The sequence below is a fragment of the Citrus clementina genome, unplaced genomic scaffold (assembly GCF_000493195.1).
Source record: "Citrus clementina cultivar Clemenules unplaced genomic scaffold, Citrus_clementina_v1.0 scaffold_3, whole genome shotgun sequence".
NCBI lineage: Eukaryota > Viridiplantae > Streptophyta > Magnoliopsida > Sapindales > Rutaceae > Citrus > Citrus x clementina.
The window spans coordinates 44415808-44431162 of NW_006262339.1; the positions used below are offsets into that span (position 1 = coordinate 44415808).

Below are 15355 nucleotides of genomic sequence, written 5' to 3' on the forward strand. Positions count from 1 at the left end.
CTTTGTAAATAGCTTCATTTACATTGATAGTCAGCAATAAGTCTTAAATCGATTGGTTCTTCAATATTGTCCAACTCCAAAGCGTCCTCCATAACCAACCATAATATTTCTGCTATGTGAACAAAATTTTGCTTGGACAGACCGGCATTAATTCTTAAATTTAAAAACAGGGACATAAACTATCACTTACCCTATCAAGTATCAATATTGAGCTTCAAGACTTTTTTTTTTTTTTTTGGTTTATCTTATGTGAATTGATTGGGAGAGTAGAATTTCTCTTTAAAATAACTCCGAATTTATTTCTTAAAATAAATTGTAGATTTGGCTTTCAAATGAACTACAACATCAGGTATATATGTTCTAATTTCAGTACGATCATTTAAGGGGAAAAAAAAATCAAATTTCAGTTAATGCTTGATTCCAATGTCCCTTATTAATATGCCATGTAGATATATTATTTTCTTCAACCAAACTTTAACAAAAGAATAATATTATCATTGTACGTACAATATTACTCCAATATTTTTTATCCAAGTATGAGGTGGCGATCACTCATTTAATTTTCAAGTTCATAATTAATGAAATTACTTGTTAACTCATTCGAAGAGATTGGAATTTCGATTATAGACAGGCGGTGCAGCGAGTTTTGGAGAAATTCACACAGCCCTAAAAGTGGTAATTGGGCTGGAGGGTAACCAAATAGGGCCCGATTAATTGGCGGTTCTCCAATCTCTAAGACGGCCCAATCATTCAGACGCCTTCGAGGAACACGCGTTAATTTCCTCGCTGGCGGTCGAGGAGGGGATGTCAGGGCACCCGGGTCCAGGAAGGACATTCGACCGAGTTTGCAACGGTGCAAAAGCTAAATCAAGTTACGAAAAAGAAAACCATTTACATTGACCGACCATTGCTTCTTAGCTTAATCAACAATTATGGGCCGTCCATCATCCACCATCGAAATCCCAGACAGACGCCGCCGTTCCGGCGGCTACCCCTCGGACTCCGAAAATTCACCCGTTTACCGGTACCGCTCTCCCTTCCGCTCCCGCTCCCGTTCCCGTTCCCGCTCATATTCACCGAAATATCGAAGCCCTAGACGAAGAAGAAGTCCAAGCCCTAGACGAAGAAGAAGTCCAAGCCCTGGACGAAGAAGAAGTCCCGTAGGCAGCAATTACGAAACCCTAGACTCGTTGCCGAAAAGATTTGGCAAGAGCAACCGAGATTATAGGAACGGGCATGACGTAGAGTCGGATTTCGACGAGGAATTGAAGGGGCTGAACTTTATGGAGTACAGGTGGCGAAAGAGGCAGAAGATGCGTAAATCCTTGAAACACTGTTTCTGGACCGCCACGCCGAGTCCTCCGAGATACGAGAACGATGACTTGGAGGACGATAAACCTGATGAGATTTTGGAGAAATACGGAGGTGATGATTCGAGTGGGAAAGAAAAAGACGATTCTGAAGCTGAGCATTCGAAGAGGAGTGCGTCTGCTTCTGAATCTGATGATCCGCGGTCTAGGAAGAATAGGAAAAAGATTGAATCCGAGTCTGAATCGGATGATTCAAGGTCTAGGAAGAAGAGAAAGAGTAGGAGATCGAAGCCGAAGAGTAGAAAACCTAGTGAATCAGAAGATGATGAGAGCGATTCTGATGAGGAAGAGGATAGACGCAGGAGAAAGAGACGAGGTAGACGGCACAAGAATAGAAGCAGCAGTAAAAGAAAGGCAAGTAGGAGGAAGAGTAGGTACAGTGATTCGGATGAGAGCGATAGTCGGGGCAGCGAAACTGAGCAATCTGATGCCAGTCAGTCTTCTGATGATGATAATGGGAAATTGAAGAAGCCCAAGCTTTCTCTGTCTAAACGGAGTAAGAAAGAGCAGAAGTCAGAAAGTGAGAGTGATGAGAGTTTAGGTTCTGAACAGAAAATGGACGATGGGGCTAAGCAGGCTGAAATCAATGCTGAGGTGCTCAAGTTTAAGGAAATGATTGAGTCTCAGAAGAAGCCAGCTTTAGATAATGAACCGGCGGTGGGTCCAATGCCACTGCCTAGAGCTGAAGGGCATATTAGTTATGGTGGTGCACTTAGGCCTGGAGAAGGTGATGCCATTGCACAGTACGTGCAGCAAGGGAAGCGTATACCACGAAGAGGTGAAGTGGGTCTATCTGCTGAGGAGATTCAGAAATTTGAGAGTCTTGGGTATGTGATGAGTGGTAGTAGGCATCAGAGAATGAATGCTATTCGTATTAGGAAGGAAAACCAGGTTTATAGTGCAGAGGACAAGCGAGCATTAGCAATGTTTAACTATGAGGAGAAGGCAAAACGCGAGCATAAGGTTATGGCTGATTTGCAGCGCCTGGTGCAGCGTCATATTGGGCAGGATGTTGGTCCTACCCATGATCCTTTCGGTGGAAAAGACGGTGGTGAAACTTGATGCTCTTGTACGTTCAATATTAGCTATGTTGTTGCTTTATTATTTTCTGTTTTATGGAGTGGATTATACTGAAAGAATTGGATGCAGATTTCATAATTAAATGGGTGGCTGTCAACTTTCCTTTCTATCTTTACTAAGCATTTGCACAGCATTGTCTAGTTTGCATTTCTGTTGATGTCATTTTTACTATGCATCGCTTCATTAGCTTGGAGTTAGTCTGACTTTTTGTCATGAAAACTTTGTTAATGAAAAGTTGGAAATGCCAGTATTCTTATAAGCAATAGTAAATAAGTCTGCTTACATGATATTTTGAGATTACATAAATCTATTGTACTCTTGTGAAGAATTAATTTAGAGACAAGCCAAGATAAAGCGTGACATGTAATGTGGGGAATAGCCCATTTGTTACACTTTGAATTTAAATACTTGTATAAACCAACATAGGACATGTTTCTAATGAGAAAAGTGTTCGGTACCCTCGTAGATGGAGAAAACATTTTTCAAGGACCCTCTCTTTTGTGATTTTGTTTCATTTGGGGGGTTTTTTTGTGTGTATACTTTGTTCTGGACATTGTCTCTCTTGGTTTCAGAATTTTGTGTTATTTGTTGTACCTGTTGTTACCTGAGGAACAATTTTCTTCTGTTTTTGTTCTTTGAGGAAGAATTTCCTAGAGACCTACCACATCCCATCTCCATTTACCCCTTGAACCTGCGCTGAAGGACTTAAAAACGGCCATTATGTGATGGCTTTTCTATGAAGTTCAACATATAGAAAATTTCTGATGCATCTATTAGCTAATGAGTTATGTGGACCTCTGTTTACAGGGCGTAGCAATGGGGTATGGGCCTTTTGGAATTGTACTTTTACATCTATTTGCCGAGTATTTCTGCATAGACTTATAGATGCTTTCACTCTTCACTGTACTTGTTGAGTTTTAGTTGTACTTGCCACTTAGAGTGGGTAATACTTTTTATAATAGTCATAAATTTTCTTTTGAGCAGAACTTCAGTCTGTTGAACAATGCATACAGCATACATTTCCAGTATCGAAGCTGGAGAACAGTACTGAGAAATTTTTGGAATGTTGATATGTCATTGGAAATTATTTGACACATAACAAATACCACTAAATCACATCAGGTGGTCTGGTTTAAGTAGTCAGACACTTAGCTTTTTAAAGGTTCATGTAAATAATATTGACTTAAATAATGTATTATTATTATTATTTTACAGAACAATTAGTATCAGCTACTGTGATATTGTAATTCTGTTTTTTGTACTCAGTATTGGTGTTTAAACATTTTAATAATGTTTTTAGATCATTTCAGCCATAACTTTGACAGTCAAGTGAGTGGATAGGATTGATTGACATTGAAAGACTTTCCGGTGAATCGTAGGGGTAGTTTTTGTTGCAGTTTTGTGGTTTTATTGTTATTTTTTTCTGTTCTGTCATTGCAATTGTGTTGTATTGCATTGTGTTATCGGACGCTATGAATTTTATTTTTCCGATTGGAACTAGGTTTCACCAACGATTCACCGTGTGAAACTATTTAGTTTTCTTTCGGCTATTGGAGATTTGTAATGTTTTAAGTTGTGTTATTGTTATGTATTGTCCTAACTTTGGCTTGAGTCTTGGATGTTATCTTATATATTGTACTTAAGCCTGATGTAGTCCTGGATTTACACCCATGTAGCGTTGTATTTTAGGCCATTATTGATCTTTTAATGAAAGACATACTTTTCCTATCAAAAAAGGAGGGGAAAAAGAGAGAGAGAGGGATAAGCCATCGATCTTTTTATGTTGTATTTGAATTTTTTGGGAGGAAAGATCGATCATTGATTCAATGTGATTTGATGGAGGCACTTAAAAATCTTGTTGCCCTACATATCATGTACTTGTAAAATTCACTGAGACCTTCACTTGGGAAGGAAATTTTATGTACTGCTATGGCTGTTTTATCTCCTTGCTAATTTAGTAATAAGATATTGGATGACCAGAAAATTTTGCGGATACACCAAGTGCTTGGACTGTTAGGCTTGATGTTGTGTCAGGTTGTTTGTAATTTGTGGATCACATCACTTTTTTTATAAAAGAAAAAAAAAAGGGGAATATCCTGGACTTTGCTTTTGCCCCTCACTGAAAGAAATAGGGCTTGGAAGAACTCATGCCCGTAAGTTCCTGAAATTCAAGGCAGCCAATGTCCCATTCCAAACAATTCATTCCAGGGCCATAGTTCATAGGTAGGATCGCTATTTCATATTGAGCTGCACAAACACTAGAGATATTAGTACAATATTCAAGAGTTTTAAATATGAGCCAATAACATTTGACGGAACACATTATTCTTTCTAGTCGCTGCCACTGTTACAGACTAATTCAGATATGCAAACATACGGAAAATGGTATTACTTTCATGACCTCTATTGCTCAGATTAAGATGGGGTAAAATCGTGATCTTCTAAGACTGAATTTTGGCTCCGTTTATTTTTATTTTTTATTTATTTGTATCATGATATTAATGGTTGAGATGGGGTGGCATCAGAAATGATTTGGGTCACCATTGTTTTAAGCTGCCAGATCATAGTAGAGCATAATATGTCAGGCACAAGGGCAAAAAATAAACACTGCAAAAGAATAGAGGGATTTCTAAAACCTTTTGGAAGTTTAAACTTAGGTTTAAACTGAAACCAACATCAAGATGAAATATTCAGCATCAGCTGTTAAAAGCAGATGTACATAGCTATGACTTATGAGTTATGTGGTTCCCAAGTTGCTTTACTAAAACTTTTTACTGAAGTTCACCAAATATATTGCGGTATTTTATAATTAAAGTTAAAGAAGATGATTTACTCCTTTGATGACAAAGGGCTAATTAAAGTTAAAGAGGATGATTTACTCTGTTGACGATAAAAGGACTATCTCCTCGTAACACTAGTGATAAATGCATAAATTAACTGTTCCTTTAATAGATATATGAACCTCATATGAACTGAAATTTATATCAAGACTCAAATATTGAGATCCCTAACATTATTTTATATTAAAAATAATTCATATGTGGTGGTAGATATTTGTTCTTGGTTTCAGCTTCCTAAAATAGGCCTTCCATCCATGAATGCCACTTTGGGGAACCCACAGGCTAAAACCTCGATTGATCTCCATTAACTTGCGATATATTCATAATTGCCATCTGAAGTCTTCTTCTGCGAGGGAAAAAATATCGGTTGCTTAATTGTTGAAGTCAAATTCTCCTCCTTTTGACCACATTCAATGAAATTAAACTCTCCAACTTTTGCAGTTTTGCTCACATATTGGATTTGATAACAGTCATTTCAAGCAATGATATCAAATTGCTTTGCTTCTTAACTAACTAAAATTATAATATAACAGTAAACTTGCTTAAAAAGTGGGAGGAGGAGTATTGGTGAAACTATCTTCAACTCTTCTTCTAGTAAAAAGTACGTTTAGCGCCAAAATTATTCTGCACAAGAAATAACAAACATCATTCTCAGAATCCATCATTAGCAAAATTCACTGCAACTTATAAGCAGACTTGACCGCCACGGGCTCAATAACGTGATTAGGACAACTCACGATGAATAACTTCCATTAAATATGGCGACTCAAAATGACGTGTATCATATGGCATGTAGCATGTTGATGTTACGTTGACAAATCAATAGGAGTCGGCCATGAAAGTATACATAAACTTAGGTATTGGAGCTTTCAGCACATGGATCAGGGTTGGGTTAGGAAGAGTTGTCTTAATCTTAGTTCTGATCTCATAATGTGATCCAACAAAAAGGATTTTGCATCTATAATTGCAGTGGTTAAGATATTTCAATGGTTACTCTGTTAGGGGGGCAAACAACAAACCACCGCAATAATAAAAGCTACTCGCCTTGATTGCACCAACCCTTTGCTTACAAACTGAACTAAGTGTCAAAGAATGTTATAATGACTCTTTAGAACCGACCCAAAATTTTCTGGATCCTACGTGAAAGATATGATAGGCCGTAATTGGTCTACCTTATTAGATTTTTATACGTGCCCTGCTCAATGGGAATCGATTTCTTGATCTTTTGCTTTCCACTATAAAAGCCAAAATAAGTTAGTCATTTCCGGGGTAAAAGGATTGCCATTATAGTTTCAATGTCCTCGCAAAGAATTCATTTTTAATGGGTCCTGATCTTGATCATCAATATGTTTTTCACGTAATTATATTTCCATATTTTGTTGACAATGGCATTATACTTCCATATTTTATTGGCAACGGCCGAGAGTTTGTTGTGATGGAAATTTCTTAAAATTAGATATTTTTTTTCCCCAAGATTTGATACCAAACAAGTTGTTTTCATGCATTTATATTTTTTAATTATGGGGCCAGGTTGGGCCAATAAAACCGCTAAACTGCGAAAATTACGTACTACAGAGACAGAAAAGTTACAGATGTAGCTTCTTTACCGTATTGTCTGGATTTGGATAGGGATAAGCGTTTGCTATTTGTTGCTCAATGCCATTACCCATTGCCATTAGAAGCCGAAGCATTCTCTTAATTATACATGTTGATAATTGTCTTAGGCCATGCTTGGTTTGAAGAAAGGGGGAGAGGAAAAAAGTAGAATAGAGAGAAAGAGAGAAGAAATGAGTGGAAGATAATAGTGAAATTAAATTTTATTATTTAGTTTCACATTAAATTTGATAGGAAAACCAACAAACGCTTAAATCAACTGGTATGGGGCTGTTTTATTTTAACAAAGGTCTTCGGTTCGAAACTTGAGAATACAGCTGCGTTAAATACTTATTGGGAGAGTTTTACCATCCTAGTGGTTCTATCCGGCTCGAATCTGGATCAGTCGGGACCCAATGTGATCTTTGGATACCAGATGATTTAATACCAAAAAAATAAAATTTGATAGGAAAAAGAATTACAATTTTTTTTCTTTAAACAAATATATCATTTACCTTAAATATTAAACTATCTATATTAGTAATGAAATATAATTTAATATGAATACCAAACTTTTTTAATGTCAAAAAGTCCTACAACAATTCATAATTTATTAGAATTATATATGTGTGTGTGTGTGTGTACACACACACACATACATACATACATACATACGTACATACATACATACATACATACATATATATAGGTAGTTCAAATGCAGTCAGCGGTGGTTTGGCGGCGGTCCAGCGACGGTTAATTTGTATTTCTATATTTTCATGTTAAATAAATAAATAAGTTTATTTCTTTTGTTAAGTTTCTTAAATCATTCATTAAATTTATTTATAATATTAAATTGATAAAATAAAATTATAAATAATAATTATTAATGACATTAAATAAGTCAAAAAGTTGAAGGGTAATTTTAGAAGCTTTGGTTTCCAACATAAGAGGAATGTAAAATTTTCACTTCTTTGTGTGGAATTCAAATTCTACGTTATGATAGAAATTAAATTCTTAAATATTTTGTTCAACCAAATAATAGAAAAATAAAATAAAATTTAAATTATTTTACTCTCCTTCATTTTCTCTTCCCAACCAAACACCACCTTAGATCTTAATAACCATCATCCCATGCCCCAAAAAGAGCATTATCTTCATCACCAAACCCCATGACCATGAGGTTTGGTCCAGATTTGAAGATGATTAAAAAAACCCAAATTTAAATTGTGTGCCTTTTATCATTCGATTGATCATGGTCCAAATACCTATGGCCATTCACATGCCTAATCGTTTGTGCTTCAATTATGTGTACTAAAAATAGGCATTGGATGGGGAACGATTAATTTCGCTCACACCCCTTTTGTTTTTTTCATTAGCATACATTAGAACCGCTGATGTTAAAGACAATCATCAATTTTGATGTCGCAAAAACCTGGCGTTAAAAGAAAGAGGAAAAATAAAGAGTTTTAATCAATATTCACGAAAATTGGGAGGACTCTGAAAGAAATTAACCGCGTCACAGTGAACACTAACCTTTAGAGAGTAGGCCATAACTCATATCATAAGTAATCAGTGCCTGTAAGTTAGAGCGGACCACCACCGAGGCATGCGCCACGCCATAACTCGAGCATGCATTTTTCACTTTTCCAATTTGAAGAAATTGGTATGTTCATATTTCTTTTCTTTAGGTGGCATTAGACGTGAGGTTGAAAATACCTTGGTAAATGAGATATAAAATGCTCATTTTTAACATTACCATTACACTTTTGTTTTTATTATTATTATACCAGCATTATTATTTATTTTTTTTTTGAGAGCAAGAGCAATCACTGCAGTCAATTATGTAAGATAATGGAAACTTCAAAGGGTAGAAAAAAGATAATGAAAAAAAAAAAACTAGAACAATAATCTATTATTATATTATTGGCATTGCCTTTCTTTTGCTTTTTTGCTTTCCACCATAATTATATTTGTCTCAATAGCCAAAGTGTGTGATACTGATGATATACAGCTAGGTATACAATTAAAAGTGAAAATTCCATGGCTAGGGTGGTTTCAAAAGTTGGCGTTTTAGGCCTTTCTTTAAGCGGTGGTTTGTGGTCTGTTGTTTGTTGCGTGATAATGCATGTGTAATGTTTTATGTCAGCTAAAGCGCAAGCCCATAATGATTCTCTTAATTATGGACAAAGAAGAAAGATTATTCAAATAATACATATATATATATATATATATATATATATATATGTAAATATTGTGTGTGATAGAGAAAGTGTAAGATACCTTTTGCTTTTCTTTAGACTAGTAGTCGAAACCCAGTTTTTTTCCAGCTCATAACCAGTTCTGAGTCTTTATCATTTAAGTCCCATTTCTTCGACTTATAGTCCCATGTGACCCGAGAGCGCTCTCTGTCTTTAATTTTTGTTAGTTTTATTCCAATATCATTATAATTTTTTTTTTAAGTGGATATAGCTGAGACATCGACAGTGAAGCAAATCTCAGTCCACTTTTCACTTTGTCTCCTTCATCTGCAGCTGTATGCTTCAAAAATGCAATACCCAGATCAGATTGAAGTGTTGAGAAACTGAGCTTGAAGCATTTTGAGTTCAGCTTCAATTGACTGAGGTGTAAGGACTTTCTCTGTATATTAATTAAGCCTGAATTTTGTTCATCTTTTGATCTAGTAATTAATATTTTCTTTTTGTCAGTCCACGTAGAGACTGGAGAGGAATCAGCAAGAAAGAATTTTGTTTAATTTTTGGTAATATAAATATGAGGGACTTTCCTTCTTGTTTTGGTGAAAATGGGGTTCAAGTTGCCGATTCATCATCATCCTCATCATCTGGTGCAACAAAAGCTGCTCAAAATTTGGTTGCCTGTGTTTATCAGTGCAAATTACATGGTCGTTTGGTCTTGATTAATGTTACTTGGACAAAGAATCTCATGGGGCAAGGCCTTTGTGTTGCAGTCGATGATTCGACTAATCAATGCCTCTGTAAAGTTGAAATAAAACCGTGGCTGTTCTCTAAGAGAAAAGGTTCTAAAAATTTAGAGGTAGATTCTAGTAGAGTTGATATATATTGGGATTTGTCTGGTGCTAGATTTGGTTCCGGGCCTGAGCCAGTAGAGGGGTATTATTTAGCTGTTGCATATAATCAAGAAATGGTGTTACTTCTTGGTGATTTAAAGAAAGAAGCATACAGGAAGATCAATGCTGCCCCTATCAATTCAAATCCCATTTTTATTGCCAAGAGAGAGCATATTTTTGGTAAGAAGTTTTATGGTGCCAAGGCTCAATTTTGCGACAAGGGGCTGACACATGATATCACAATTGAGTGTGACACTATCGATGTTAAAGACCCTTGTCTTGTGATCCGTATTGACAGTAAGACAGTGATGCAAGTCAAGAGGCTGAAGTGGAAGTTCCGAGGTAACCACACAATTCTGGTGGATGGTCTCCCAGTTGAAGTGTTTTGGGATGTTCATAATTGGCTATTCGGTAATGCTATGGGTAATGCTGTTTTCATGTTCCAAACTTGCCTCTCTGCTGAGAAGTTTTGGGCATGCCAGTCTGCCTTTGATCCTTCTGTATTGACTTGGTCTTATTCCCAGCGGTTTAAAGATAACCAACTGCAAGGTCTTGGTTTCTCATTGCTATTGAGTGCATGGAAGAATGAATAGAAGTGTAGGTTCAGTCCTTTAGTGTCAACAGATACCTCTGTGATTATCTTCATAAACGGTGTGAATGAGATAGAATACTATGTGATTATAAATTTACCAATTTCTTTTGCCTTATTTATTCCTTCAATAACTTATATTTAACGATATTTTTAGTTTAATGATTTGCTCTTCATATCTTGGTGCTTTAACCAATCATTGTTTTACATTTTTCTACTTACCATGGGAAATGCTCTAAATCTAGGTTTTCAAAAATCTACTCACATTTGCTACCCCTACCAATGTTGTATCTTCCAGAAGCATTGCAGTAAGATCACTTTTTCTAACAATGATTATTATGATTATCTTTTCAAGAAGTTGAGCCTTTGCTCAAAGGCAAAGGGTGACAGGCATTAACTTGATCAAGAAGCTTGTTGTAGCAGGCATTTAAAAGTTTACCATGGGGTGTCAGCCCTCAATGAGACTGATGCAGACTAAAATGTTCCAGAATCTGCATGAGAGCAATTCAACAGGTGTAGCTAATTGTCTGTTTGTTTGCTTCTGGCTTAGATTTTAGTATAGGCTTGAACAAGGGTTTTGATTTCTACATCCAAGAATTTGAAGTTACTCTGATTAGATATAAAGTTTCATGGATTCTTTATAATTTATATCTTAATAAGCTCAAAGAAATAGTGTTTTTTTTTTTTCTTTTTTTGGAGTACAAAGAAATAGCTGCTTATTCGTAATTGAGTATGCTTAAAAGTTGAACTCGTAAGCTATTATTTTCATATCACAGAGAATAGGTTCATAGTTCTCTGATTACAAAAATCTCGTCAGAGATTCCTGTAAAGTAACCAAGTAACTTTGAAGCAGAGCTTCTGTATATTGATGTACAAGAATCGTCAGGAAACTAACTTGAAGCATCGAAATTGTCGAAAGCCTGTCAATTTGCTAACATCTCTTCTGAGACAAAATGTGCTAATCACTCTTCCTCTTCGTCAGAGAAATCCTCATTTTCTATTATTTCACTCTCCCAGTAGATTTTACATAGAACCCAGCTATCAAGCTGAAATATAAAGGAAACACAGTGATGAGAGTAATCAGGCAGTGGAAAAATAATCCAATCATATTTTAGAACTTGCAAAAATATTTGTTAGGATAGAATAAAGGCCCTATTTTAAAAGCCTATTCAACTGAGTTTTTATTGCAACAGCTTGAGTCTAAGGCGCCAGTCTAATTCATAGTTAGTGATTCTCCATGTTTCTTTTGCAAATTATTGAATGCATTTGTTCTTTTCGCTGAACAATAATTGTTTATGTTAGTGTTTTTTCCGTCTCTAGCTTGAAAACCATAGAACATTGTTATAATAGAGTAATTGTGTATGCAAGTATTAAAAGAATTACCCTCTTTTTGGTATGATCACATACACTCGTACAGGAATGCTTCAGCAGTCTGTATTCAGTCATGTTCCAGTCTGTTTTCCTGCCGATGTTTTCCCCCGGTTCATGGAAAGTGAATGATTGCTTTATGGCTACTAGCTTGCCGCACGCTCCAAAGATTCTTCCGTCAATGTATCCATAAGGCTTCCAGTAGCCATTCTTTGCTCGCCGCTCTGGAAGCCAGGTTAGTCCATAGAGCAGGTGCTTGGGTGTCAAAACATAGCATCCCTTCTCCCGATCTCTGTCTCCTCCTTCTGTACAAGCAATAAAATTTCAAGAAACTCATCATCACCATATTTTGCAAGAACGTTAGTAAATGCAGATTATTGAATTGCAGCCAGCCAACTTGGGAGCTGGACATTGTTGAAAGAGGTGCAAAAGGCTCGGAGAAGCGAACCTGGGAAGAAGTCCGCCGGGTGGTGATCGTTTATCTCAGTTGTTATCAGGTCCGGAAACTCAACAGGCTCGTCTATTATCTTATTGTTCAGTTGTTTTATCAAACTCTGATCGAAGGGATTGTAGGGGTCTGTTTCCATTCTTTGCAGTCTGTGTCTTTGCCTGCACAATATTCCAAGGCATGTACGAATCAGAATTGTGATGGTAAAAGATTAACAAATTTTATTTTATTTTATTTCATTTCTTTTTTTCTTTTTTTTTTAATGTTGACAAGTACGGCCAAGAAATTAATACAACCGCTGCCGCAAACTCACTTTAATAAAGGAGAAGGAAAGCGAATTCTTCTAGGAATTGGAAAGACAATTGATGGTAATGTGAATACAGCTCCCCTTGTTCTTAATATTTTATGTAACAAACAAAGTTCATGTGTTTTAAACATGATTCATCGGGCTGCCATTAATCTCAATTTAGTGAAGAGCAATCCCGCTTTTACCATTGAACCAATTGGTGGCCGGGGACCAATTCAAAGCTACAATTTTCTTTTTTTCTTTTTTTCTTTTTTTTTTCTAATATAAAGTTACAATTGGATTCCTATTATTTCGTCATTTTTCTCTCGCCGAAGAAAAATTAAAATTGAATTGTGTTTGGTGGAAAAAGAAAAAAAAAATCATTATTATTAAAAAGTTTTCATTTCAAGACTGAACAGGTCCTTATATATAAATTAAAAAAATTTATCGTGTGTAAACTTATAAATAAAAATTTCAAGTGAATTTTTTTGGCACTTTTTACCATCCGCGCCTGTAAACGACAATGTTTTCTTTGTCGCGAACGAATCGCATGCCTTTTCCTTCCCATTGCCTTTTCTCAAGTGCCTCTCGTTGGCGGTGCTCAGTTGCTGCAGAATTTAAAATTTAAATTAATTAAAGATTATTATTTTTAATTCCACAAAAATGGGAACTCTATCTCTTCTGCCTCTTTCAGTCTCAGTATGTTGTTCACTGAGAATGAGATCTCATGACTCGTCTTCACAGAAAACCCATTTCTCGAACTCTATTTTACGGCCTCATTTTTCTTGTTCTTCTTCGCGCGAACTCAAAACGGTAAAACTTGGCCGCAAAACTGTAGTGTTTGGAGCGAATTCCGGCGACCAAAATAAGTCTATGTTTATGGATGAAAACGGCGTCGTTGATGACATGGATGGCTATCTCAACTACCTCTCTCTTGAGTATGATTCTGTTTGGGATACCAAGCCCTCCTGGTGAGCCTTTTCTTTGCATTCCTTTTTTTTTAATTAATTATTCTGTTTCTTTTTTTTTCCTTCTCTCTTTTAAACTTTAATTCACAAATTTGGTATTTCCGCTTTGAGTTGTTGTTAGTGGATGTTTGGAGTAAATTATAGTATAGAGTTTACTTGGTGGGTTTTGATGGAAGTTACAATCTGCCTTTTTATAGAACAGATCAATTTTACATTTTTACTTTACAAAATTATCAATTTAGTAGCAATACTTGTTTTAGGTGATTCACACTTGAAAGTGCCTATAAATACATGTGTTGGCAGCGTTATTTTTGGTGGCCTACTCTCGTTTTGTAACATAGTTCGATTGAGTAGTGCTTGCTACACAGTCTACACTTAATGAAATGTGAGATACAGATAGGGATAGCCCTCGTATAAATCATCCTGTCATATGTGAAAGTGAAACTTGGGACACTTGACAGTTAATATTTTATAGTCCAACTTTGTATGCATAACACATTTATTGAATTTGATTTCCCTTCTCATGTTTTTATTTATTTTGGGTTGCGGCTAGGTGTCAGCCGTGGACAATAGTGTTAACTGGGGCATTGGTGATTGTCTGTAGCTGGTTAATTTTTCATTCTCTCTTAGCTTCAACAGTCGTATCATTACTGGTTTGCACTTGGTGGTACATATTTCTGTACTCTTATCCTAAGGTATGAGAACCTCCTACTCCTACTATTCTTTTGTTCATTTATCTCATATTTAAGTTACCAGCTAACCAACCACAAGCTACTCTGCTTAATGAATTTTCTGTAGTTTATGCTTGATTATGAATTCCTGTTTTATTTTGTTGATGTTATAATTGATGATTGAGCACCCTACACCCTTCCTTTTTGGATTACTCATCGTTCATTTGGAATTGTAAACACTGGAGCTCTAGCCTCTAATTTTCAAATCAATGGTTGGCATCTTGTGTATTATAGAGAAATTGGTTTCAAGGCTCTAGCCTCTAGAGATGTCGGCAAATACATCTTTCAAATAAATGGTTGGCATCTTGTGTATTATAAAGACATTCTTTTCAAGGCTCTAGAGATGTGTTTTTCTTAATGCCACTGCAAGGCATTAAGGAACTGTTTGGCAAGCATGACCAAGTACCTCTATATTTGATTATATGAATTTAAAACTTGATTTTACATTTACTGAAGTTATTTTTGCAAGGTATTACGACTTAGGACCATTTTTCTTTGCAAGAATATGCAATTAAGCAATATAGTTTTTGTCAGGCCATGGCATTATTGAATGTTGCCGCTTGCAACACTTGCTTACAGGGAATGACTTCTATTTGCATTTTTCGTTTATAATGGGAATTTTGCAGCTAAATATATGTCGATGGTTGACGTCCTGGAGATTTTCTAGGTTGTATTGGATCATAATTTTTTCTTTTTCCTTTTGTCAGGCATATACAGATATGATAGCAGAGAGAAGAAAGAAGGTGAGGAATGGTACTGAAGACACATTTGGTTTAGATAGAAGCCAATAATTAATTTAAACATTCAATGTATCAGATCATCCTCTTCATGAGATGTTGTAATTAGCTGCAAAGCCTATTCAATGTAGCTACTTTATGAAATGACATATTGTAAGCCAATACATTTGAAAAAATCATCAATAGATCTCATAGATGATTATGACAGCGCTTTCCTTTTCTTGATGGGTTGCCACTGGAACTTGCCCAGCATTCTC

General features: G+C 35.9%; 4 protein-coding genes across 6 annotated transcripts; 3 read left to right on the forward strand and 1 right to left on the reverse strand.

Moving 5' to 3' along the window:
• Positions 1-775: 775 nt before the first annotated feature.
• Positions 776-2557, forward strand: LOC18046874 (NF-kappa-B-activating protein). The gene has a single exon (XM_006443984.2). The coding sequence runs from the start codon at positions 933-935 to the stop codon at positions 2430-2432; it is 1500 nt and encodes a 499-aa protein (XP_006444047.1). The 5' UTR covers positions 776-932; the 3' UTR covers positions 2433-2557.
• A 6598-nt stretch (positions 2558-9155) lies between these two features.
• Positions 9156-12053, forward strand: LOC18046875. 3 transcript variants are annotated; one of them, XM_024187495.1, is made up of 3 exons: positions 9156-10568; positions 10806-11073; positions 11978-12053. In XM_024187495.1, exon 1 carries the CDS (start codon positions 9656-9658, stop codon positions 10562-10564), a length of 909 nt encoding a protein of 302 aa, XP_024043263.1. In that variant the 5' UTR covers positions 9156-9655; the 3' UTR covers positions 10565-10568; positions 10806-11073; positions 11978-12053. The 3 variants fall into 3 exon arrangements, with proteins under 3 accessions (XP_024043263.1, XP_024043264.1, XP_024043262.1); XM_024187496.1 differs by having other exon boundaries at positions 9156-9510; positions 9592-11073; XM_024187494.1 differs by having other exon boundaries at positions 9156-11073.
• On the reverse strand, positions 11279-12817 carry LOC112099957 (NAC domain-containing protein 68-like). Its single transcript, XM_024187497.1, has 4 exons — positions 12690-12817; positions 12377-12537; positions 11944-12233; positions 11279-11606 (listed from the first exon to the last, which is right to left on the reverse strand). The coding sequence occupies exons 1-4, from the start codon at positions 12812-12814 to the stop codon at positions 11523-11525; spliced, it is 660 nt and encodes a 219-aa protein (XP_024043265.1). The 5' UTR covers positions 12815-12817; the 3' UTR covers positions 11279-11522.
• A 336-nt stretch (positions 12818-13153) lies between these two features.
• LOC18046876 lies at positions 13154-15321 on the forward strand. The gene is made up of 3 exons (XM_006443986.2): positions 13154-13633; positions 14184-14325; positions 15069-15321. Exons 1-3 carry the CDS (start codon positions 13326-13328, stop codon positions 15150-15152), a joined length of 534 nt encoding a protein of 177 aa, XP_006444049.1. The 5' UTR covers positions 13154-13325; the 3' UTR covers positions 15153-15321.
• Positions 15322-15355: the final 34 nt, after the last annotated feature.

Coding starts and splice junctions, on each gene's coding strand:
- LOC18046874 (XM_006443984.2), top strand. CDS start 933: ATGGGCCGTCCATCATCCACCATCGAAATCCCAGACAGACGCCGCCGT.
- LOC18046875 (XM_024187494.1), top strand. CDS start 9,656: ATGAGGGACTTTCCTTCTTGTTTTGGTGAAAATGGGGTTCAAGTTGCC.
- LOC112099957 (XM_024187497.1), bottom strand. CDS start 12,814: ATGTTTAAAACACATGAACTTTGTTTGTTACATAAAATATTAAGAACA. Junction 12,234..12,376: donor CCCGGCGGACTTCTTCCCAG/GTTCGCTTCTCC, acceptor TTGCTTGTACAG/AAGGAGGAGACAGAGATCGG. Junction 11,607..11,943: donor GTGATCATACCAAAAAGAGG/GTAATTCTTTTA, acceptor TTTATATTTCAG/CTTGATAGCTGGGTTCTATG.
- LOC18046876 (XM_006443986.2), top strand. CDS start 13,326: ATGGGAACTCTATCTCTTCTGCCTCTTTCAGTCTCAGTATGTTGTTCA. Junction 13,634..14,183: donor TGGGATACCAAGCCCTCCTG/GTGAGCCTTTTC, acceptor GGTTGCGGCTAG/GTGTCAGCCGTGGACAATAG. Junction 14,326..15,068: donor TTCTGTACTCTTATCCTAAG/GTATGAGAACCT, acceptor TCCTTTTGTCAG/GCATATACAGATATGATAGC.